This window comes from Oncorhynchus kisutch, linkage group LG19, assembly GCF_002021735.2.
Source record: "Oncorhynchus kisutch isolate 150728-3 linkage group LG19, Okis_V2, whole genome shotgun sequence".
In the NCBI taxonomy this organism is placed as follows: domain Eukaryota; kingdom Metazoa; phylum Chordata; class Actinopteri; order Salmoniformes; family Salmonidae; genus Oncorhynchus; species Oncorhynchus kisutch.
Window position 1 is genome coordinate 52632552 of NC_034192.2, and position 25540 is coordinate 52658091.

The 25540-nt window shown below is 47.5% G+C and overlaps 2 protein-coding genes across 3 annotated transcripts in view; one reads left to right on the plus strand and one right to left on the minus strand.

The window, feature by feature from the left end:
- Positions 1-227: 227 nt before the first annotated feature.
- On the minus strand, positions 228-2557 carry LOC109864938 (mediator of RNA polymerase II transcription subunit 7). 2 transcript variants are annotated; one of them, XM_020453028.2, is made up of 2 exons: positions 2363-2557; positions 228-1599 (listed from the first exon to the last, which is right to left on the minus strand). In XM_020453028.2, exon 2 carries the CDS (start codon positions 1588-1590, stop codon positions 841-843), a length of 750 nt encoding a protein of 249 aa, XP_020308617.1. In that variant the 5' UTR covers positions 1591-1599; positions 2363-2557; the 3' UTR covers positions 228-840. The 2 variants fall into 2 exon arrangements, with proteins under 2 accessions (XP_020308617.1, XP_020308616.1); XM_020453027.2 differs by having other exon boundaries at positions 428-1599; positions 2078-2508.
- A 112-nt stretch (positions 2558-2669) lies between these two features.
- LOC109910236 (tyrosine-protein kinase ITK/TSK-like) overlaps positions 2670-25540 on the plus strand; it is a 28922-nt gene continuing 6051 nt past the window's right edge. The window contains exons 1-2 of the mRNA XM_031797255.1: positions 2670-2744; positions 15050-15104. Of these exons, the coding sequence (XP_031653115.1) occupies positions 15096-15104 (9 nt within the window). The 5' untranslated portion in view covers positions 2670-2744; positions 15050-15095. The remainder of the gene's footprint in view (positions 2745-15049; positions 15105-25540) is intronic.

A 25540-nucleotide genomic window follows, 5' to 3' on the forward strand; every position in this document is an offset into this window, starting at 1 on the left:
AGCTTACATAGCAAGCTGCTACACACAAAGCTTCACAGACTAAACCCTTCGTCTAACAAAGACTGTTGCAGTATCACTGACATTCAATCACATTAGGTTATGACATGTGAATAGAGTTCAGGTTTGATCATAGTGAAAGATCTTTTCAGAATTCTTAGACTACATAGTGTAATGCAGTGATTCAGCTCCTAAACATATGTTTTGTTCGTTCACACACGGACTCATCGAAGGTATGAAATATAACTTTAAGTAGAAAGTGGTTTCTAGCCAGGAATCAGTTTTAAGACAACCTGAAAGGAATCAGCAGGACCCACTAGTGGTATAATACAACCAGTCTTAGATTAAAACAGAAAAAAGGGTGGTAAGTCCTAATTGTCTAATTCAACCACGATAGTGAAAATGAATCATATAAAATATAATTAATCAATTATGTTACAGGACTTGGAAGTTGCTTTATTAACTTATCAAATTATGAATTTTAAAGAGCATTCAAACATTAATGATAGCCCAAAACAATTCTGAACAAGGAAGGTGTGTTCTCATTGTCCATGACACTTCATAGTCCATGAAAAATACTATAAAACTGCACAGCGTATGTGATCAGAACTAGATTAAGCATACGACACAATTAAACAGACCAATAACAGCAATAAAACAAACCAAAACAAGAGAAACATATGTTCAGCAAGGTGAATCATTTTGATTCTGAACATTACATATAGAAATATAATGAAGAGGACTCGATTCACAACAGACAATCTGTTTTACAGAACACATTTCTATCTGAACGTTCTTCATCATTGCAGCCTTCTATAGAGACCCCAGCCCTAAATACAAAACTCAGGCAATCTCGTCGATAATACTACACATTGCTGCATCCTTGTCCCATACTCTGTCCTTCTTAGCAGCACCACCCATGCTTTTGTCCTGTTGTGGTCCAACAGCCATACAGCTAGCCCCAGCCTCCTCCACTTCCATGGGCTCAGTCTTTAGCCTGACAGCCATCCCCAACGCTCCACCACCCCTCGCCCCATCCCCTACCCCACTCGAGCCCTCAGTCTGCAGCAGGTCATCGGGCAGGGAGGCCAGGCATCCCTGGATCATCTCCATGACCCTTTCCAGATGTTTCTGGAACCTCTCTGCAGTCTCCAGGCGCTGTCTCTTCTGCACTTCCATCATCACCCTCAAGGTCTCTCTGGCCTGGTGCGGACGGTACTCATTGATCAGATGGTGCATGTGGACAAACAGTAGCTTCAGGTCCTCCAGCTTCTCCTCTCTCTTTATACTGCCAGGGCTCTTGATCAGGATGTCCAGGAGATCCAGGAAATTCACCAGGATGGACATGTTGAGCTTCTTGAGCTCCCGTTTGTGGTGAAACTGCATGGGGTGGAGCCGCTCGATGCCCTGGCTCTCCAGCGGTCGGATGATCAGGTCGTCACACTGGAACTGGTTGCCGAACATCATGTAGGTGTCTCGGATGGGAGGAGGGGGTTTGGGGGCGAGCCCCTTGCGGATGTTCTCGTCAGTGTACTCCTTGATGTACTGCATGGGAGGGGGAGGTAGGGCACTCACCTGCTGTGGTTCACCCATGTTGGAGGCCTGGATAGAGGAAGAGGAGATTACATTTATTATAGCCTCCCACATTACTTCATCATCCCACTTTGCCTTTATAGTTGTCTTGTCATTGAGGGGCGGCAGCGTAGCCTAGTGGTTAGAGCGTTGGACTAGTAACCGGAAGGTTGCGAGTTCAAACCCCCGAGCTGACATGGTACAAATCTGTCGTTCTGCCCCTGAACAGGCAGTTAACCCACTGTTCCCAGGCCGTCATTGAAAATAAGAATGTGTTCTTAACTGACTTGCCTGGTTAAATAAAGGTAAAATAAAAGGTAAAATAAAATAAATAAATAAATTGAGAACAAATAAGCTGGGGAAAGAACCTGATGGCTATTATCCTGCTGATTTACAACGAGGATGGCTTACCTCTCTATATAGACTGTATTATCAAAGATATTTATGACAATTTATTGGGTTTCCCCTATTAATCTGGTAATAGTAGCTAGCTTTGTGAGATACCCACCTTGTAGTCACGCATGCGCGTCTAGCTGGCTAGCTAATTAGCGTAGCTAGAAGTGTGTAACGTTACGTAGGACAGCTTGACTACGTTGTCTAAAGGTAACCTGCTGAGCAAGGGGGACTAATGCGCTAGTTACAAGCCTACAAACGGATTGTGAACAATCTAGCTAGCTACAGTATTTTCAGTTGATTCAGTATCTAGCGAGCTAACGTTAGCTAGCTAACATGCGAGCTTGGCAGACTTGGAGGTCATTTCACAACAAGGAATGATACAAAGGCAAAAACATACCTTTCTATCGCGTCATCAATTACTGCATTTAATATAGACTGAATTCGCCACCACAACTAACGTTATTGCTTTTCACAAGAAATGTGTTTGCGCGACTTCGCTTCTCGTTTCCCTTTCATGCCCCTGTCATCCCATCCCATTGGTTGGATTTTTGATTGACAGGATTTGTTAGCAGTGCGGATTGGCCAGTTTCTCGTCAGTAATGCACGATTTGATTGGTTTTCACAGACTGGCCGCTTCATTTGATGTATTTTGGCAAGTTTCTTTAAGTGTTTCATCCAACACACCTGTACAATGTAAAGGTTTGTAACAAAGTGACGTAAGAGAGTGCGATGTTCAATCTGACATAAATTAATGTCCCATTGTGATGATCAACATACAGGTAGGTAACTGCCATAATAAAGGAAACACCAACATAAAGTGTCTTAATGGTCCAATGCAGCTGTTTATTTAAGTGATAATGCCCGATAAGCAGATGTTTGGAGGATTTACTGGCATGGGTGTTTGTCTCCGGCCGGCAAACCCTGACAATATATCCTCCAAACACCGGCTTCGAGGGCATTATCACTTTTACACAACCGGTTACCAACATATTTTTTTTCCATTTTTCTTTCACCTTTATTTAACCAGGTAGGCAAGTTGAGAACAAGTTCTCATTTACAATTGCGACCTGGCCAAGATAAAGCAAAGCAGTTCGACAGATACAACGACACAGAGTTACACATGGAGTAAAACAAACATACAGTCAATAATACAGTATAAACAAGTCTATATACAATGTGAGCAAATGAGGTAAGAAGGGAGGTAAAGGCAAAAAAGCCCATGGTGGCAAAGTAAATACAATATAGCAAGTAAAACACTGGATTGGTAGTTTTGCAATGGAAGAATGTGCAAGGTAGAAATAAAAATAATGGGGTGCAAAGGAGTTGGGCAAGAGGTAGTTGCTTGGGCTAAATTATAGGTGGGCTATGTACAGGTGCAGTAATCTGTGAGCTGCTCTGACAGTTGGTGCTTAAAGCTAGTGAGGGAGATAAGTGTTTCCAGTTTCAGAGATTTTTGTAGTTCGTTCCAGTCATTGGCAGCAGAGAACTGGAAGGAGAGGCGGCCAAAGAAATAATTGGTTTTGGGGGTGACTAGAGAGATATACCTGCTGGAGCGTGTGCTACAGGTGGGAGATGCTATGGTGACCAGCGAGCTGAGATAAGGGGGGACTTTACCTAGCAGGGTCTTGTAGATGACATGGAACAAGTGGGTTTGGCGACGAGTATGAAGCGAGGGCCAGCCAACGAGAGCGTACAGGTCGCAATGGTGGGTAGTATATGGGGCTTTGGTGACAAAACGGATTGCACTGTGATAGACTGCATCCAATTTGTTGAGTAGGGTATTGGAGGCTATTTTGTAAATGACATCGCCAAAATCGAGGATTGGTAGGATGGTCAGTTTTACAAGGGTATGTTTGGCAGCATGAGTGAAGGATGCTTTGTTGCGAAATAGGAAGCCAATTCTAGATTTAACTTTGGATTGGAGATGTTTGATATTGGTCTGGAAGGAGAGTTTACAGTCTAACTAGACACCTAAGTATTTGTAGTTGTCCACGTATTCTAAGTCAGAGCCGTCCAGAGTAGTGATGTTGGACAGGCGGGTAGGTGCAGGTAGCGATTGGTTGAAGAGCATGCATTTAGTTTTACTTGTATTTAAGAGCAATTGGAGGCCACGGAAGGAGAGTTGTATGGCATTGAAGCTTGCCTGGAGGGTTGTTAACACAGTGTCCAAAGAAGGGCCGGAAGTATACAGAATGGTGTCGTCTGCGTAGAGGTGGATCAGAGACTCACCAGCAGCAAGAGCGACCTCATTGATGTATACAGAGAAGAGAGTCGGTCCAAGAATTGAACCCTGTGGCACCCCCATAGAGACTGCCAGAGGTCCGGACAGCAGACCCTCCGATTTGACACACTGAACTCTATCAGAGAAGTAGTTGGTGAACCAGGCGAGGCAATCATTTGAGAAACCAAGGCTGTCGAGTCTGCCGATGAGGATGTGGTGATTGACAGAGTCGAAAGCCTTGGCCAGATCAATGAATACGGCTGCACAGTAATGTTTCTTATCGATGGCAGTTAAGATATCGTTTAGGACCTTGAGCGTGGCTGAGGTGCACCCATGACCAGCTCTGAAACCAGATTGCATAGCAGAGAAGGTATGATGAGATTCGAAATGGTCGGTAATCTGTTTGTTGACTTGGCTTTCGAAGACCTTAGAAAGGCAGGGTAGGATAGATATAGGTCTGTAGCAGTTTGGGTCAAGAGTGTCCCCCCCTTTGAAGAGGGGGATGACCGCAGCTGCTTTCCAATCTTTGGGAATCTCAGACGACACGAAAGAGAGGTTGAACAGGCTAGTAATAGGGGTGGCAACAATTTCGGCAGATAATTTTAGAAAGAAAGGGTCCAGATTGTCTAGCCCGGCTTATTTGTAGGGGTCCAGATTTTGCAGCTCTTTCAGAACATCAGCTGAATGGATTTGGGAGAAGGAGAAATGGGGAAGGCTTGGGCGAGTTGCTGTTGGGGGTGCAGTGCTGTTGACCGGGGTAGGAGTAGCCAGGTGGAAAGCATGGCCAGCCGTAGAAAAATGCTTATTGAAATTCTCAATTATGGTGGATTTATCAGTGGTGACAGTGTTTCCTATCTTCAGTGCAGTGGGCAGCTGGGAGGAGGTGTTCTTATTCTCCATAGACTTTATATTCAAATAATGATTTACATATTTTAATTAAACACGCTATTTTATAAATGTATTCATACAATTTTATCCTTCCACAGTATTTAGTCCCGAAACAAATCTAGGGTTTCTACCCAAGCCGGCTGGTCGTTCGTTCTATCGGTTCGGTTGCCTGAGAATCAAACCTGTCGTTACGTCTTTTTTTCCGGTATAATGATGCGGGGTTTCACCTGGCCAAGGTTGCCAGGTCCAGTTCATATATCTATCCCAATGACCACTCAAAACTACAGAAAAGTCCTGAAAAATAGCACACTTTTTTCACAGCAAGAGAGAAGTAGCCATATTTATGCAATAAATCATTTTCCCATAACCTTATCGAGCCAATTAAGAAGGAATATCGTAGTAACTTGTAACGGCGTTAGAAGCAAGATTCGGTTCTCTTCAAAAGACTAACTATTTGGAGCTATGACATGACCCCAAAAAAGGAACTGGAATATATCCTAGAGAAAATATCATTTGCCTTTATAAACTCCCCAGATCATTTTCTAGCAATGGATCCCGATTTAACCAATTTGACTGCTATGATTAAGCAATAAAGCACAAGGGGTATGGTATATGGCCAATATACCACGGCTAAGGGCTGTTCTTCTGTATGACCCTACATGGAGTGCCTGGATACAGCCATTAGCTGTGGTATATTGGCCATATACCACAAACACCCGGGTGCTTTATTGCTATTATAAACTGGTTACCAACATAAAATCGAACAGTAAAACATATATATATATATATATCATACCACTGGTGTATGGTCTGTTCTAAACTGGGTGGTTCGAGCCCTGAATGATGATTGGCTGACAGCCGTGGTATATCAGACTGTATACCACTGGTATGGACAAAGCATATATTCTTACTGCTCTAATTACGTTGGTAACCAGTTTAAATAAATCCCCTTTGCACATGTGCATGTGCATGACTATTGTATAGATTAATCCGACAGGAGAGTTGGAATGATGAAAGTTGGTCAGAGGATGTCGAAATCTCACACAATTTTCTGGCAATTGTGCTGTTATTATGTGACAGATGTTAAGACTACAGCCCGTTATAAATGGCCCATTTGCCAGATTGACTTGTCACTTGTCATTTCAATAGGCATAGGCTAGACTAAAATCTGGGTTTATGATTGTAATTCAACTTTGCCATGCAGGTAGCCTATAACCCCTCATAGGCATCTATTTTCAGATAGTCTACAGTAGCCTAGACGAGATGTAGGCAAGATGTAAACTGAACGATTTAGCAGCTTCAAAATAACATACGAATTTATTCAACATGAATAGCGAGGCGATTTTGAGGTAAGAAGTGCCTGTTTCCAAATAGCCTGCTGGAATAGGCTACTGAGGATGTGTTCATAATTTCAAACACTGAATTAAATATTAATATATATGCATTCATATCTATGCATTATCTATACATATTCACTTTACCCCTACCTACATGTACACATTTCCTCCACTAACCTGTACCCCTGCACATTGACTCGGAACCGGTACCTCTTGTTTATAACATCGTTATTGTTATTTTATTGTGTTACTTGTTATTTTATTTTTACTTTAGTTTATTTAGCAAATATTTTCGTAACTGCATTGCTGGTCTTGTGGGCTTGTAAGTAAGAATTTCACCGTAAGGTGACAGCCGTGGTATATCAGACCGTTTATCTGTTGTATTCGGCGCATGTGACAAATCAAGTGTTATTGTATTTTATTTGATAATACATTTATGAACTGAAAATGCTTGACAACAACAGCCAGTGTTTATTTTTTAGATCTATTTTTACCTGTAGTCAAATCTGACTACTGTTACCGTCAATCTAATGCGTTTTATCAACTAATCCGATAACTTCCAATTTAATTAACTAAATATTTCCTTTAATATTTGCATAATAACACAAGGCTACAACAACAATAAACGTAAGTGAGAGGCTATTTATTAAATTGCTCAAGTTAGGCTACACTAGTGGCACAAATGGATTTGCAGTGACTTCAGTGATATCGTCATTTCAACATATGTATTGTATGAAATGGTAGCCTTCAATGGCATATACATGAATAGGCTACTTGATGGCCAACAGAGGCAAACGTATCATCATAACTTCCATTTCAAATTTCCGCTCGGGCAGCCCCCGAGACCCAAGAACTATGCATGCATAAAACACTTTGCTTGATAACGTTTTCTTTAAACAAAGTCAACATTTAATGCAGTTTTAAAAACCTCTGAGCGAATTTACATAATGCGCTCTGGTGCTTTGTCTCCATTATTTGTTGAAAGGTTGGAAATAGGTGGGTGTCACCATAATGACAATCAAAATGGCCTACCTACAACTGCTAAAACAAGGCTCATTAGCTGCCAATAGCTGTAGTGCTCTCTCAACACACACACACACACACACACTCCCGGCCCTCCCCACCACGCACTCACTCAGCAACAGCCAGTCTCACTGCCCGAAAGTCAGCAGCAGGTCCCAGTGAAATATATATATTTTTAAGAGAACTCCCATGGCGGCCGCAGTGCAACTTAAAAATAGCCGCAAAACCTGCATCCCGAAGAACCAGCCCAACCTTACATTCAATTCGTGCATATATGTACATCATGTATTTCAGCAGATTTGGTGCGTTTTGTGCATTTTTGTGTGGTTTAATTCTTGAGAAAAGACACAAATTTATGTGCTACTTAATTCGTGCGAAAAGACACGAATTTAACCAGTAGGCTACACACCAGCCTTTGCAACAACCATAGACTCGACAACCTATATATATATTTTTTATGGATATGTTTTTTATATATATATATTTTTTACGTTATGAATATATATACATACATGTATTTTTCGCATATATATATATATGTGTGTTTGTGTGTATATACAGTATATATATTTTTTTGTTTGTTTTTGTTTGTTGTGAACAATACCTTTTCACCCGCAACATCGTTTTCAAAATAGCCCAATTTTGCCAGAAAATCACAAACATGGCAACACTGAACTTGGCATATAAAACGTGCTCTCCTGTCAGGACACTGTTGTTCAAAGGAGCTAGCCAACAAAACAGCAAAATTATTTGGTACTTATTATAATTTTTTTGTACTTTACTCTTAATTGTTTTACACTTCTTAAAGCATTGTTGGTTAAGGGCTTGTAAGTAAGCATTTCACTGTAAGGTCTACAGCTGTTGTATTTGGCGCATGTGACAAATAAAATAAAAAATAAAAAACATGATTACTTCAAACTGAAGCTGGAAAGACTGCAGACCAGCGGCGATTTTAGCAGGTAAATCTTGGTGGGGCAAACCCAACATCTTTTGATGCATGCCAGCAAAGCCACTACACAACACAACACATCCCAGCTGCCCACTGCTCTGAGGCTAGGAAACACTGTCACCACCGATAAATCCACTATAATTGAGAATTTCAATAAGCATTTCTCTACGGCTGGCCATGCTTTCCACTTGGCTACCGCTACCCCGGTCAACTGCCCGGCACCCTCCACAGCAGCCCGCCAAAGCCCCCACCATTTCTCCTTTACCCAAATCCAGATAGCTGATGTTCTGAAAGAGCTGCAAAATCTGGACCCCTACAAATCAGCCGGGCTAGACAATCTGGACCCTCTCTTTCTGAAAATATCTGCCAAAATTGTTGCAACCCATATTACTAGCCTGTTCAACCTCTCTTTCGTATCGTCTGAGATTCCCAAAGATTGGAAAGCTGCCGCGGTCATCCCCCTCTTCAAAGGGGGTGACACTCTAGACCCAAACTGCTACAGACCTATATCTATCCTATCCTGTCTTTCTAAGGTCTTCGAAAGCCAAGTTAACAAACAGATTACTGACCATTTCGAATCCCACCATACCTTCCCCGCTATGCAATCTGGTTTCAGAGCTGGTCATGGGTGCACCTCAGCCACGCTCAAGGTTCTAAACGACATCATAACCGCCATCGATAAGAGACATTACTGTGCAGCCGTATTCATCGACCTGGCCAAGGCTTTCGACTCTGTCAATCACAACATTCTTATTGGCAGACTCGACAGCCTTGGTTTCTCAAATGATTGCCACGCCTGGTTTACCAACTACTTCTCTGATAGAGTTCAGTGTGTCAAATCGGAGGGACTGTTGTCTGGTCCTCTGACAGTCTCTATGGGTGTGCCACAGGGTTCAATTATTTTCTGTATACATCAATGATGTTGCTCTTGCTGCTGGTGATTCTCTGATCCACCTCTACGCAGACGACACCATTCTGTATACTTCTGGCCCCTCCTTGGACACTGTGTTAACTAACCTCCAGACAAGCTTCAATGCCATACAACTCTCCTTCCGTGGCCTCCAACTGCTCTTAAACGCAAATAAAACGAAATGCATGCTATTCAATCGATCACTGCCCGCACCTGCCCGCCCGTCCAGCATCACTACTCTGCACGGCTCTGACTTAGAATACGTGGACAACTACAAATACCTGGGTGTCTGGTTAGACTGTAAACTCTCCTTCCAGACTCACATTAAGCATCTCCAGTCCAGAATCGGCTTCCTATTTCGCAACAAAGCATCCTTCACTCATGCTGCCAAACATACCCTCTTAAAACTGACTATCCTACCGATCCTCGACTTTGGTGATGTAATCTATAAAATAGCCTCCAACACTCTACTCAACAAACTGGATGCAGTCTATCACAGTGCCATCAGTTTTGTCACTAAAGCCCCATACACTACCCACCATTGCGACCTGTACGCTCTCGTTGGTTGGCCCTCGCTTCATACTCGTCGCCAAATCCACTGGTTACAGGTTATCTTCAAGTCTCTGCTAGGTAAAGCCCTGCCTTATCTCAGCTCACTTGTTACCATAGCAGCACCCACTCATACCATGCGCTCCAGCAGATATATCTCACTGGTCCCCCCCCCAAAGCCAATTCCTCGTTTGGTCGTCTTTCCTTCCAGTTCTCTGCTGCCCCTGACTGGAACGAATTGTAAAAATCTCTGAAGGTGGAGACTCACATCTCTCTCACTAGCTTTAAGCACTAGCTGTCAGAGCAGCTCACAGATCACTGCACCTGCACATAGCCCATCTGTAAACAGCCCATCTTCTACCTACCTCATCCCCATACTGGTATTTATTTATTTTGCTCCTTTGCACCCCAGTATCTCTACCTTCACATTCATCTTCTGCCGATCTACCATTCCAGTGTTTAATTGCTATATTGTAATTACTTCGCCACCATGGCCTATTTATTTCCTTAAACGTACCTTATTTGCACTCACTGTATATAGACTTTTTGTTTTCTTTTGTTCTACTGTATTATTGACTGTATGTTTTGTTTATTCCATGTGTAACTCTGTGTTGTTGTATGTGTCGAATTGCTACGCTTTATCTTGGCCAGGTCGCAGTTGGAAATGAGAACTTGTTCTCAACTAGCCTACCTGGTTAAATAAAGGTGAAATAAAAAAATAAACAACACCAAACAATACATACATTTCACTATAACAGTGACAAACGGTGCCCACAAACTGTTAGGTCCTACATAAAGCTTTGTTTTCCAGCACCACGGAGTGAATCCTTACCACTGCTACACTTCAATATCAGCAAAGCCTTGTCTGGCAGCAATTCAGCCTCATTTACTGTCTTTAAAAAAAACATAGCTGATATGACTGACTTGCTTAGACAAATTTGCTTTTTATTGACAATTGAGATGTACAAACTATGGCATAAGGGGGATGATGAACAGATAAGAAGCATTCCGTAATTTTGATTAAGACGTTAATATTTTGATTAAGACGTTAATGAGTGAGCTAGGTCAGACGTAGTCAATATAACTATTTGTTCAGCACTTTTGAAATGTACAGCGACAGAATTCAGAACATGGGCGTTCTTACAATATTCTCCCTGTAAACCAAGTCAGCACCTTAGGACAAAGAAAGGGGGCATATAAGCAGATAATGAAAGCTCTTACAATATTTAATGATTACATTTCTTTAAAACAGGCTATAGGTTACATGTGCACCACCAAATCAGAAAAGTAGGCTAAGTTATGAGGGGGAAAGGGACCAAATTATTATGGAGAGGCACATGGGCTACTAACAGCTTACTAAACAACATACATTTTCTGGATTTATGGAGCTTTCAAGACAATTGGGAATTCTTTTTTTTTTAAACAAGGTTCAATCATGACGTCAGTGATCTTCAGGTTGGAGCTTGAGAAAGAGGCCAGAGATCCTGACTTGGAAATCCTGGATGACCGTTCAAAATGTATTTTCTCTGTCAGAGCTCATTTTTTCCCCCTGTTCCCAGTTGTCTTGAAATCACTGAAGTCTGAGATTTTCCAGTTGTTTTGAATGCGGCAGAAGTCATGTTGGATTGACAGCATGGCCAATGTAGTCAACATTTTCTGGCCCATGGTGTTAAATGTTTATCCTTTTATGCTTGGAAAAGAGACCCTTAAACCCAGACTTGGACCACACACCCACTCCACTGAATAGCAGGCTAGTGATGGCTTTGCAACACTTGCAGTTAGCCCTGATTCCTTCCAAACCACTCATTGTTGAATTAGTGATATCTAACTTGTTGGGTAATGTTTATGTCCAACTTGTTGGGTAATGTTTATGTCCAATGGCCGAAGACCACTGATACGTTTTATCTATAATTTCTCTTCATATGACAAGGATTGAAAATGATTTGCCTGTAGATTGTCAACTTGATTCATGATGATGACTGCTTGTCTTGCTTGCTAGCTAAGAGTTTGTTTGTTAACATGATCATTCCAATCAAAGCTACGGTCTATATAAGTTATTTGATGTAATTTTATCTGTGGCCAATGACCTTGAGCCTTCTTGGATGGGCACTTCTAATGAAACTCTATGGCAGCACCCAAGGGGCTTGAATGTTCGAGCTCTCCCCGTAGATTTTGCAGTGACATAGTGTCGCCATGAGTAACAAAACACTGAGCCAATCACAGCTCAACTAGAGAACATTACCAACCCCTACGCTCCGTATTTTCCGCTGGCTGCCCCACCACCACAGAAAACACTGAGCTAGCCTGAAACGCCTGCATTTTGGAACTGCCTTACTCAAGAAAGCAAAAACAGAGACCATGTTTGTATTCTGCTTTATTAACTCAATGATTATTTGTTTTTACATTATTTGCAAACTGATATGCAACACGTATTAATGCCAAAATTACATGCAAAACAGGCAACCCAAAAATATATATATTTCTTTAGCTAAACAGGTGGGGCTCGAAACAGATGGGGCTCTGATATATAGACCAATGATAGATGATAGATGAGTTTACTAGTCAGATGCACAGGGTCGCAGATGTAATCGCAGGGTGCAGTGAAATTCATATCCGCTGAGCTCCAACGGTGTGGGTAGGAAGTCTGAAGGGCATGAGGGGGACAGGTTGAGCAGGTGGCTGCTTAGTAGCTTTTCAGCAGCCTGATGGTCTGGGGGTAGAAGCTATTGGCCAGTCTGACAGTTTTTGCCATGATGCTCCTATACTGCCTGCGCCTAAGTGATGGAAGCAGGGAGAAGAGACCATGACTCGAGTGGCTGAGGTCCTTCATTATGTTCTTGCCTTCCTGCGTGTTGTAGGTGTCCTGGAGGGCAGGCATTGAGCATCCAATGGTGCATTCGGCTGAGTGTTCCACCCTCTGTCGAGCCTTGTGGTCAGTGGTGGTGGAGTTGCCATACCAGGCCATGATGCAGCCCGACAGTATGCTCTCAATGGTGCTCCTGTAGAACACCGCGAAGAGGCTTCCTGTGTGGCGCAGTGGTCTAGGGCACTGCATCGCAGTGCTATCTGTGCCACTAGAGATCCTGGTTTAAGTCCAGGCTCTGTCGCAGCCGGCCGCGACCGGGTGACCCATGAAGCGGCACACAATTGGCCCAGCGCCGTCCGGGTTAGGGAAAGGGTTTGGCCGGTAGGGATGTTCTTGTCCCAAGTCACTAGCGACTCCTGTGGTGGGCTGGGCGCAATGCACGCTGACATGGTCGTCAGGTACACAGTGTTTCCTCTGACACATTGGTGATGCTGGTTTCACGGTTAAGCGAGCATTGTGTCAAGAAGCAGTGCCGCTTGTCAGGGTCGTGTTTCGGAGGATGCATGGCTCTCGACCTCTGCCTCTCCCGAGTCTGTACAGGAGTTTCAGTGATAGGACTGTAACTACCAATTGGATACCACGAAATTGGGAAGCAAAAGGGGTATAAAAAAAAGAATATTATAATATTAAATATATATGAAAAAAAGCTACAAACAAAATAAAACAAAGGAACAAAAAATTGGAAAAAGAAAGAAGAAGAAAAAGGTCCCAGGTTGAAGAATTGCTGCCTTCTTCACCTCAGTGTGATTTTACCATTTCAGATCATCGGAGATGTGTATACCTTAGGAACTTGATGTTTTTCACCGTCTCCGCAACAGCCCTGTTGATGAGGATGGGAGCGTGGTGTCGTGTCTTTGGCTATGCCGGATTAATTGATAAAACATGCTGTTATAGAAAATAATGTCTCAGTAATTAATATCACCTGATTGAGCTAATCATGTAAATGTAATTAACTAGAGAGTCGGGCACCACAAATAATATTTATAGAGCTGTTATCTTCCGAATAAACTCTTAAAGTCCTAGTAATATTTTACGTCAATAGCAATCAATATCAATCGTCATCTTAGTTCAGTCTCATAATCTGAAAGTTGTAAATACTGGTTATCTGCAAGAACCCTGGCTAACAAGTTGAATCAGCAATACAAAATGGGGTTTAATTATTTACTTACTAAATACCTAACTAATCACACAGAATTCACATACACACAATTAATCATAACTTGATTACAAATTACGTCATAAAGGAAAACGTCCCTAGCGGGCGGAACAGATATGACAGCTTGTTACACAAATGAAAAGGGGCTGGGTTGAGTGAAAGAGTGGGAGACTGAGGAACAAAGGAAAAAGCTGTGCTATCGTAAATACAGTATCTTATGCATTATAAATTACCGCCCATTTGGAAAAGGAAAATGCAATAAATATTTACTCTGAGCTGCGCTTCAGTAGGTTGGTGGTAGATGGAAGGCCGTGTTGCCAAACCGAGTCCTTTGTCCTTTGAAGAATGTCTCTGGTTGTCTATTGGATAAGTTGTAGTAACGTTGTTGGGTGATAGACTGGATACTCTGTCTGTTCCTTCCTAACCCTCGTTGCATCTGCTGTTGCTAACTCAACGGCTAGGAGGTATCACTTCTGTAGTGAATATGATTTTGAATGGTCATCCAACTCGGAATTCCAAGTCAGGAACTCGGGCATCTTTCTAGAGTTCCGACTTCCCAGTTGTCTTGAAAGCACCACCCTACCCTGACTTTGAGAAGGGATTGCATGACGATTAGCTTAGCAAGCGTGACGAAGCATGACAATGCGAACTCGATTGGTCAACAGTCTGCTGGGTGGGGTCTTATGTTATACTCCATTGCCCAATTGGATTCCTGTCTCCTCCTTTCTCTAATATCTCTGAGCTGATCTCTGAGTCGGTATGTACTCTCTGGGTTCTTTGGGATGTCCCCCCCTGTAAAATGGTTCATGTAAGGGTTAAGGTTAGGGTTAAGGTAAGGGGTGGTGTTAGGGATACCCACTGGCCACACACCTGGTTGAATCAACGTTGTTTCCACGTCATTTCAATGATATTATGTTGAACAAACATGAAAAGGAATTGACTTCTGTGCCCAGTGAGTTGTGTAGGGACGTCCCAAAGCTCATTTTAGTTTTTTATGAACTTTGTGTTTGTGGTAACTAGTGGAAACCACCATCTTCTCCTACTGCCGGCCACTTGGCTTCCTCTCATCACCACATTTGGTGGTGAATGGAAATGCCAACCCGAAGCTTCAGATGTATACATCCGGTGAAACATCTGGCTTATTGGTTGTCTTTGTTGTTTCTAATTCACATTCTTTTTTTTCAGATGGTACAACAAAGACATAACGAGAGGGAGAGCTGAGGAACTTCTGATGACAGAGGTAAAACAACGCCGACCATCTTCAACTTGGTATTAAACTGTACTACGGAAGACAGAGGAAAGACATGTTGGGCTTGATTCAATCAAAAAGCTCAGAATTACAACCAGACAACACTGAAACTAGAGAGAAAGCATGTTTTTGTAATCCCTAAAAAAGATATATATGCACACCACACCACACGCACACCACACACACGCACACCACACACACACACACACACACACACACACACACACACACACACACACACACACACACACACACACACACACACACACACACACACACACACACACACACACACACACACACACACACACATACATACATACATACATACATACATAGATACAGACACAAAGACACACACAGAGAGTGAAACATGACATTTGAAACTGCGGTGCAGTTTACTCAGGTCCAGGATTTCCTGTTGTAAATATGTCATGCTGGATTTTACAGACAGATGAGACATGGTGCATGGTGACAGTGGAGGGGTTGTATAGTGTGACAGTGGGAGTGGGAGGGTTGTATAGTGTGACAGTTTGAGGGTTGTGTAGTGTGACAGTGGGAGGGGAGGGTTGTGTAGTGTGACAGTTTGAGTGTTGTGTAGTGTGACAGTGGGAGGGGAGGGTTGTGCAGTGTGACAGTTTGAGGGTTGTGTAGTATGACAGTGGGAGGGGAGGGTTGTGCAGTGTGACAGTTTGAGGGTTGTGTAGTGTGACAGTGGGAGGGGAGGGTTGTGTAGTGTGACAGTGGGAGGGTTGTGTAGTGTGACAGTGGAAGGGAGGGTTGTATAGTGTGACAGTGGAAGGGGAGGGTTGTGTAGTGTGACAGTGGGAGGGGGGGGTTGTGTAGTGTGACAGTGGGAGGGGAGGGTTGTGTAGTATGACAGTTTGAGGGTTGTATAGTGTGACAGTGGGAGGGGAGGGTTGTGTAGTGTGACAGTGGGAGGGGAGGGTTGTGTAGTGTGACAGTTTGAGGGTTGTATAGTGTGACAGTGGGAGGGGAGGGTTGTGTAGTGTGACAGTGGGAGGGGAGGGTTGTGTAGTGTGACAGTGGGAGGGGAGGGTTGTGTAGTGTGACAGTGGGAGGGGAGGGTTGTGTAGTGTGACAGTGGAAGGGGAGGGTTGTGTAGTGTGACAGTGGGAGGGGAGGGTTTTGTAGTGTGACAGTTTGAGGGTTGTGTAGTGTGACAGTGGGAGGGGAGGGTTGTGTAGTGTGACAGTGGGAGGGTTGTGTAGTGTGACAGTGGAAGGGAGGGTTGTATAGTGTGACAGTGGAAGGGGAGGGTTGTGTAGTGTGACAGTGGGAGGGGGGGGGTTGTGTAGTGTGACAGTGGGAGGGGAGGGTTGTGTAGTGTGACAGTGGGAGGGGAGGGTTGTGCAGTGTGACAGTTTGAGGGTTGTGTAGTGTGACAGTGGGAGGGGAGGGTTGTGTAGTGTGACAGTGGGAGGGTTGTGTAGTGTGACAGTGGAAGGGAGGGTTGTATAGTGTGACAGTGGAAGGGGAGGGTTGTGTAGTGTGACAGTGGGAGGGGGGGGGTTGTGTAGTGTGACAGTGGGAGGGGAGGGTTGTGTAGTGTGACAGTGGGAGGGGAGGGTTGTGCAGTGTGACAGTTTGAGGGTTGTGTAGTGTGACAGTGGGAGGGGAGGGTTGTGTAGTGTGACAGTGGGAGGGTTGTGTAGTGTGACAGTGGAAGGGAGGGTTGTATAGTGTGACAGTGGAAGGGGAGGGTTGTGTAGTGTGACAGTGGGAGGGGGGGGTTGTGTAGTGTGACAGTGGGAGGGGAGGGTTGTGTAGTATGACAGTTTGAGGGTTGTATAGTGTGACAGTGGGAGGGGAGGGTTGTGTAGTGTGACAGTGGGAGGGGAGGGTTGTGTAGTGTGACAGTTTGAGGGTTGTATAGTGTGACAGTGGGAGGGGAGGGTTGTGTAGTGTGACAGTGGGAGGGGAGGGTTGTGTAGTGTGACAGTGGGAGGGGAGGGTTGTGTAGTGTGACAGTGGGAGGGGAGGGTTGTGTAGTGTGACAGTGGAAGGGGAGGGTTGTGTAGTGTGACAGTGGGAGGGGAGGGTTGTGTAGTGTGACAGTTTGAGGGTTGTGTAGTGTGACAGTGGGAGGGGAGGGTTGTGTAGTGTGACAGTGGGAGGGTTGTGTAGTGTGACAGTGGAAGGGAGGGTTGTATAGTGTGACAGTGGAAGGGGAGGGTTGTGTAGTGTGACAGTGGGAGGGGAGGGTTGTGTAGTGTGACAGTGGGAGGGGAGGGTTGTGTAGTATGACAGTTTGAGGGTTGTATAGTGTGACAGTGGGAGGGGAGGGTTGTGTAGTGTGACAGTGGGAGGGGAGGGTTGTGTAGTGTGACAGTTTGAGGGTTGTATAGTGTGACAGTGGGAGGGGAGGGTTGTGTAGTGTGACAGTGGGAGGGGAGGGTTGTGTAGTGTGACAGTGTGAGGGTTGTATAGTGTGACAGTGGGAGGGGAGGGTTGTGTAGTGTGACAGTGGGAGGGGAGGGTTGTGTAGTGTGACAGTGGAAGGGGAGGGTTGTGTAGTGTGACAGTGGGAGGGGAGGGTTGTGTAGTGTGACAGTGGAAGGGGAGGGTTGTGTAGTGTGACAGTGGGAGGGGAGGGTTGTGTAGTGTGACAGTGGGAGGGGAGGGTTGTGTAGTGTGACAGTGGAAGGGGAGGGTTGTGTAGTGTGACAGTGGGAGGGGAGGGTTGTGTAGTGTGACAGTGGGAGGGGAGGGTTGTGTAGTGTGACAGTGATAGGGGAGGGTTGTGTAGTGTGACAGTGGGAGGGGAGGGTTGTGTAGTGTGACAGTGGGAGGGGAGGGTTGTGTAGTGTGACAGTGGAAGGGGAGGTTGTGTAGTGTGACAGTGGGAGGGTTGTGTAGTGTGACAGTTGGAGGGTTGTGTAGTGTGACAGTGGGAGGGTTGTGTAGTGTGACAGTTGGAGGGGAGGGTTGTGTAGTATGACAGTTGGAGGGAGGGTTGTGTAGTGTGACAGTGGGAGGGGAGGGTTGTATAGTGTGACAGTGGGAGGGTTGTGTAGTGTGACAGTGGAAGGGAGGGTTGTGTAGTGTGACAGTGGAAGGGAGGGTTGTGTAGTGTGACAGTGGAAGGGGAGGGTTGTGTAGTGTGACAGTGGGAGGGGAGGGGTTGTGTAGTGTGACAGTGGGAGGGTTGTGTAGTGTGACAGTGGAAGGGAGGGTTGTTGTAGTGTGACAGTGGGAGGGGAGGGTTGTGTAGTGTGACAGTTTGAGGGTTGTGTAGTGTGACAGTGGGAGGGGAGGGTTGTTGTAGTGTGACAGTGGGAGGGTTGTGTAGTGTGACAGTGGAAGGGAGGGTTGTATAGTGTGACAGTGGAAGGGGGAGGGTTGTGTAGTGTGACAGTGGGAGGGGGGGGTTGTGTAGTGTGACAGTGGAGGGGAGGGTTGTGTAGTGTGACAGTGGGAGGGGAGGGTTGTGCAGTGTGACAGTTTGAGGGTTGTGTAGTGTGACAGTGGGAGGGGAGGGTTGTGTAGTGTGACAGTGGGAGGGTTGTGTAGTGTGACAGTGGAAGGGAGGGTTGTATAGTGTGACAGTGGAAGGGGAGGGTTGTGTAGTGTGACAGTGGGAGGGGGGTTGTGTAGTGTGACAGTGGGAGGGGAGGGTTGTGTAGTATGACAGTTTGAGGGTTGTATAGTGTGACAGTGGGAGGGGAGGGTTGTGTAGTGTGACAGTGGGAGGGGAGGGTTGTGTAGTGTGACAGTTTGAGGGTTGTATAGTGTGACATGGGAGGGAGGGTTGTGTAGTGTGACAGTGGGAGGGGAGGGTTGTGTAGTGTGACAGTGGGAGGGGGAGGGTTGTGTAGTGTGACAGTGGGAGGGAGGGTTGTGTAGTGTGACAGTGGAAGGGGAGGGTTGTTGTAGTGTGACAGTGGGAGGGGAGGGTTGTGTAGTGTGACAGTTTGAGGGTTGTGTAGTGTGACAGTGGGAGGGGAGGGTTGTGTAGTGTGACAGTGGGAGGGTGTGTAGTGTGACAGTGGAAGGGAGGGTTGTATAGTGTGACAGTGGAAGGGGAGGGTTGTGTAGTGTGACAGTGGGCGGGGAGGGTTGTGTAGTGTGACAGTGGGAGGGGAGGGTTGTGTAGTATGACAGTTTTGAGGGTTGTATAGTGTGACAGTGGGAGGGGAGGGTTGTGTAGTGTGACAGTGGGAGGGGAGGGTTGTGTAGTGTGACAGTTTGAGGGTTGTATAGTGTGACAGTGGGAGGGGAGGGTTGTTGTAGTGTGACAGTGGGAGGGGAGGGTTGTGTAGTGTGACAGTTTGAGGGTTGTATAGTGTGACAGTGGGAGGGGAGGGTTGTGTAGTGTGACAGTGGGAGGGGAGGGTTGTGTAGTGTGACAGTGGAAGGGAGGGTTGTGTAGTGACAGTGGGAGGGGAGGGTTGTGTAGTGGTGACAGTGGAAGGGGAGGGTTGTGTAGTGGACAGTGGGAGGGAGGGTTGTGTAGTGTGACAGTGGGAGGGGAGGGTTGTGTAGTGTGACAGTGGAAGGGGAGGGTTGTGTAGTGTGACAGTGGGAGGGGAGGGTTGTGTAGTGTGACAGTGGGAGGGGAGGGTTTGTGTAGTGTGACAGGATAGGGGAGGGTTGATGTTGTGTAGTGTGACAGTGGGAGGGGAGGGTTGTGTAGTGTGACAGTGGGAGGGAGGGTTGTGTAGTGTGACAGTGGAAGGGGAGGGTTGTTGTAGTGTGACAGTGGGAGGGTTGTGTGTGTGACAGTTGGAGGGTTGTGTAGTGTGACAGTGGAGGGTTGTGTAGTGTGAACAGTTGGAGGCGGGAGGGTTGTGTAGTATGACAGTTGGAGGGGAGGGTTGTGTAGTGTGACAGTGGGAGGGAGGGTTGTATAGTGTGACAGTGGGAGGGTTGTGTAGTGTGACAGTGGAAGGGAGGGTTGTGTAGTGTGACAGTGGAAGGGAGGGTTGTGTAGTGTGACCAGTGGAAGGGGAGGGTTGTGTAGTGTGACAGTGGGAGGGGAGGGTTGTGTAGTGTGACAGTGGGAGGGTTGTGTAGTGTGACAGTGGAAGGGAGGGTTGTATAGTGTGACAGTGGAGGGGAGGGTTGTGTAGTGTGACAGTGGGATGGGGGGGGTTGTGTAGTGTGACAGTGGGAGGGGAGGGTTTGTGTAGTATGACAGTTGAGGGTTGTATAGTGTGACAGTGGGAGGGGAGGGTTGTGTAGTGTGACAGTGGGAGGGGAGGGTTGTGTAGTGTGACAGTTTGAGGGTTGTATAGTGTGACAGTGGGAGGGGAGGGTTGTGTAGTGTGACAGTGGGAGGGGAGGGTTGTGTAGTGTGACAGTGGGAGGGGAGGGTGTTAGTGTGACAGTGGGAGGGGAGGGTTGTGGTAGTGTGACAGTGGAAGGGGTGGGGTTGTTGTAGTGTGACAGTGGGAGGGGAGGGTTGTGTAGTGTGACAGTTTGAGGGTTGTATAGTGTGACAGTGGGAGGGGAGGGTTGTGTCGTGTGACAGTGGGAGGGGAGGGTTGTGTAGTGTGACAGTTGAGGGTTGTGTAGTGTGACAGTGGGAGGGGAGGGTTGTGGTAGTGTGACAGTGGGATGGTTGTGTAGTGTGACAGTGGAAGGGAGGGTGTATAGTGTGACAGTGGAAGGGGAGGGTTGTGTAGTGTGACTGTGGGAGGGGAGGGTTGTGTAGTATGACAGTTTGAGGGTTGTATAGTGTGACAGTTTGAGGGTTGTCTAGTGTGACAGTGGGAGGGGAGGGTTGTGTAGTGTGACAGTGGGAGGGGAGGGTTGTGTAGTGTGACAGTTTTGAGGGTTGTATAGTGTGACAGTGGGAGGGGAGGGTTGTGTAGGTGACAGTGGGAGGGGAGGGTTGTGTAGTGTGACAGTGGAAGGGGAGGGTTGTGTAGTGTGACAGTGGGAGGGGAGGGTTGTGTAGTGTGACAGTGGAAGGGGAGGGTTGTGTAGTGTGACAGTGGGAGGGGAGGGTTGTGTAGTGTGACAGTGGGAGGGGAGGGTTGTGTAGTGTGACAGTGGAAGGGGAGGGTTGTGTAGTGTGACAGTGGGAGGGGAGGGTTTGTGTAGTGTGACAGTGGGAGGGGAGGGTTGTGTAGTGTGACAGTGATAGGGGAGGGTTGTGTAGTGTGACAGTGGGAGGGGATGGTTGTGTAGTGTGACAGTGGGAGGGGAGGGTTGTGTAGTGTGACAGTGGAAGGGGAGGGTTGTTGTTAGTGTGACAGTGGGAGGGTTGTGTAGTGTGACAGTGGGAGGGGAGGGTGTGTTGTGTGACAGTGGGAGGGTTGTGTAGTGTGACAGTTGGAGGGTTTGTGTAGTGTGACAGTGGGAGGGTTGTGTCGTGTGACAGTTGGAGGGGAGGGTTGTGTAGTATGAAGTTGGAGGGGAGGGTTGTGTAGTGTGACAGTGGGAGGGGAGGGTTGTATAGTGTGACAGTGGGAGGTTGTGTAGTGTGACAGTGGAAGGGAGGGTTTGTGTAGTGTGACAGTGGGAAGGGAGGGTTGTTGTAGTGTGACAGTGGAAGGGGGAGGGTTGTGTAGTGTGACAGTGGGAGGGGAGGGTTGTGTAGGTGACAGTGGGAGGGTTGTGTAGTGTGACAGTGGAAGGGAGGGTGTATAGTGTGACAGTGGAAGGGGGAGGGTTGTGTAGTGTGACAGTGGGAGGGGGGGGGGGTTGTGTCGTGTGACAGTGGGAGGGGAGGGTTGTGTAGTATGACAGTTTGAGGGTTGTATAGTGTGACAGTGGGAGGGGAGGGTTGTTGTAGTGTGACAGTGGGAGGGGAGGGTTGTGTAGTGTGACAGTTTGAGGGTTGTATAGTGTGACAGTGGGAGGGGAGGGTTTGTTTGTAGTGTGACAGTGGGAGGGGAGGGTTGTGTAGTGTGACCAGTGGGAGGGGAGGGTTGTTTAGTGTGACAGTGGAGGGGAGGGTTGTGTAGTGTGACAGTGGAAGGGGGGTGGGTTGTGTAGTGTGACAGTGGGAGGGGAGGGTTGTGTAGTGTGACAGTTTGAGGGTTGTATAGTGTGACAGTGGGAGGGGAGGGTTGTGTAGTGTGACAGTGGGAGGGGGAGGGGGTTGTGTAGTGTGACAGTTTGAGGGTGTGTAGTGTGACAGTGGCGAGGGGAGGGTTGTGTAGTGTGACAGTGGGAGGGTTTGTGTAGTGTGACAGTGGAAGGGAGGGTTGTATAGTGTGACAGTGGAAGGGGGAGGGTTGTGTAGTGTGACAGTGTGAGGGGAGGGTTGTGTAGTGTGGACTGTGGGAGGGGAGGGTTGTGTAGTATGACAGTGTTGCGGGTTGTATAGTGGTGACAGGGGAGGGGAGGGTTGTGTAGTGTGACAGTGGGAGGGGAGGGTGTGTAGTGTGACAGTTTGAGGGTTGCTAGGTTGACAGTGGGAGGGGAGGGTTGTGTTGTAGGTGACAGTGGGAGGGGAGGGTTGTGTAGTGTGACAGTTGAGGGTTGTATAGTGTGACAGTGGGAGGGGAGGGTTGTGTAGTGTGACAGTGGGAGGGGAGGTTGTGTAGTGTGACAGTGGAAGGGGAGGGTTGTGTAGTGTGACAGTGGGAGGGGAGGGTTGTGTAGTGTGACAGTGGAAGGGGAGGGTTGTGTAGTGTGACGTGGGAGGGGAGGGTTGTGTAGTGTGACAGTGGGAGGGGAGGGTTTGTGTAGTGTGACAGTGGGAAGGGGAGGGTTGTTGTAGTGTGACAGTGGGAGGGGAGGGTTGTGTAGTGTGACAGTGGGAGGGGAGGGTTGTGTAGTGTGACAGTGGTAGGGGAGGGTTGTGTAGTGTGACAGGGGAGGGGAGGTGTGTAGTGTGACAGTGGGAGGGGAGGGTTGTGTAGTGTGACAGGGTGGAAGGGGAGGGTTGTTTAGTGTGACAGTGGGAGGGTGTGTAGTGTGACAGTGGGAGGGTTGTGTAGTGTGACAGTTGGAGGGGAGGGTTGTGTAGTGTGACAGTTGGAGGGGAGGGTTGTGTAGTGTGACAGTGGGAGGGAGGGTTGTATAGTGTGACAGTGGGAGGAGGTTGTGTAGTGTGACAGTGGAAGGGAGGGTTGTGTAGTGTGACAGTGGAAGGGAGGGTGTGTAGTGTGACAGTGGGAAGGGAGGGTTGTGTAGTGTGACAGTGGAAGGGGAGGGTTGTGTAGTGTGACAGTGGGAGGGTGTGTAGTGTGACAGTTGGAGGGGTGTGTAGTGTGACAGTTGGAGGGGAGGGTTGTGTAGTGTGACAGTGGGAGGGGAGGGTTGTAGTGTGACAGTGGGAGGGTTTGTGTAGTGTGACAGTGGAAGGAGGGTGTGTAGTGTGACAGTGGAAGGGAGGGTTGTGTAGTGTGACAGTGGAAGGAGGGTTGTGTAGTGTGACAGTGGAAGGGGAGGGTTGTGTAGTGTGACAGTGGAAGGGGGAGGGTGTGTAGTGTGACAGTGGGAGGGGAGGGTTGTAGTAGTGTGACAGTGGAAGGGAGGGTTGTGTAGTGTGACAGTGGAAGGGAGGGTTGTGTAGTGTGACAGTGGAAGGGAGGGTTGTGTAGTGTGACAGTGGGAGGGGAGGTTGTGTAGTGTGACAGTGATAGGGGAGGGTTGTGTAGTGTGACAGTGGAGGGGGGGTTGTGTAGTGTGACAGTGGGAGGGGGAGGGTTGTGTAGTGTGACAGTGGGAGGGGAGGGTTGTGTAGTGTGACAGTGGGGGAGGGTTGTGTAGTGTGACAGTGGAGTGGGAGGGTTGTGTAGTGTGACAGTTGGAGGGGAGGGTTGTGTTGTGATAGTTGACGTGGGAGGGGGAGGGTTGTGTAGTGTGACAGTGGGAGGGGAGGGTTGTGTAGTGTGACAGTGGGGGGTTGTGTAGTGTGACAGGGAGGGGAGGGGTTGTGTAGTGTGACAGTGGGAAGGGAGGGTTGTTGTAGTGTGACAGTGGAAGGGGAGGGTTGTGTAGTGTGACAGTGGGAGGGGAGGGTGTGTAGTGTGACAGTGGAGGGTTGTGTAGTGTGACAGTGGAGGGGGGTTGTGATAGTGTGACAGTGGGAGGGAGGTTGTGTAGTGTGACAGTGGGAGGGGGGGGTTGTGTAGTGTGACAGTGGGAGGGGAGGGTTGTGTGTATGACAGTTTGAGGGGTGTGTATAGTGTGACAGTGGGAGGGAGGGTTGTGTAGTGTGACAGTGGGAGGGAGGGTTGTGTAGTGTGACAGTTGGAGGGGTTGTGTAGTGTGACAGTGGGAGGGGCGGGTTGTGTTAGTGTGGACAGTGGGAGGGGAGGGTTGTGTAGTGTGACAGGGGAGGGGAGGGTTGTTTAGTGTGACAGTGGGAGGGAGGGTTGTGTAGTGTGACAGTGGAGGGGAGGTTGTGTAGTGTGACAGTGGGAGGGGAGGGTGTGTGTAGTGTGACAGTTGAGGGTTGTGTAGTGTGACAGTGGGAGGGAGGGTTGTATAGTGTGACAGTGGGAGGGTTGTGTAGTGTGACAGTGGAGTGGGATGGTTGTATTGTGTGACAGTGGGAGGGGAGGGTTGTGTAGTGTGACAGTGGGAGGGGAGGGTTGTGTGTAGTGTGACAGTGGGAGGGGAGGGTGTGTAGTGTGACAGTGGGAGGGGGGTTGTATAGTGTGACAGTGGGGGGGAGGGTTGTGTAGTGTGACAGTGGGAGGGGAGGGTTGTGTAGTGTGACAGTTTGAGGGTTGTATAGTGTGACAGTGGGGGGGGAGGGTGTGTAGTGTGACAGTGGGAGGGGAGGGTTGTGGTAGTGTGACAGTTTGAGGGTTGTGTAGTGTGACAGTGGGAGGGAGGAGGTTGTGTAGTGTGACAGTGGGAGGGGAGGGTTGTGTAGTGTGACAGTGGGAGGGGGGGTTGTGTAGTGTGACAGTGGAGGGGAGGGTGTGTAGTGTGACAGTGGGAGGGGAGGGTGTGTAGTGTGACAGTGGGAGGGGAGGGTTGTGTAGTGTGACAGTGGGAGGGGAGGGTGTGTAGTGTGACAGTGGGAGGGGAGGGTTGTGTAGTGTGACAGGGGAGGGGGGAGGGTTGTGTAGTGTGACAGTGGGAGGGGAGGGTTGTGTAGTGTGACAGGGAGGGGAGGGTTGTGTAGTGTGACAGTGGGAGGGTTGTGTAGTGTGACAGGGGAGGGTTGTGTAGTGTGACAGTGGAGGGGAGGGTTGTGTAGTGTGACAGTTGGAGGGGAGGGTTGTGTAGTGTGACAGTGGGAGGGAGGGGTGTGTAGTGTGACAGTGGAAGGGAGGGTTGTGTAGTGTGACAGTGGAAGGGAGGGTTGTGTAGTGTGACAGTGGAAAGGGGAGGGTTGGTAGTGTGACAGTGGAAGGGGGGGTTGTGTAGTGTGACAGTGGAAGGGGAGGGTTGTGTAGTGTGACAGTGGGAGGGTTGTGTAGTGTGACAGTTGGAGGGTTGTGTAGTGTGACAGTTGGAGGGGAGGGTTGTGTAGTGTGACAGTGGGAGGG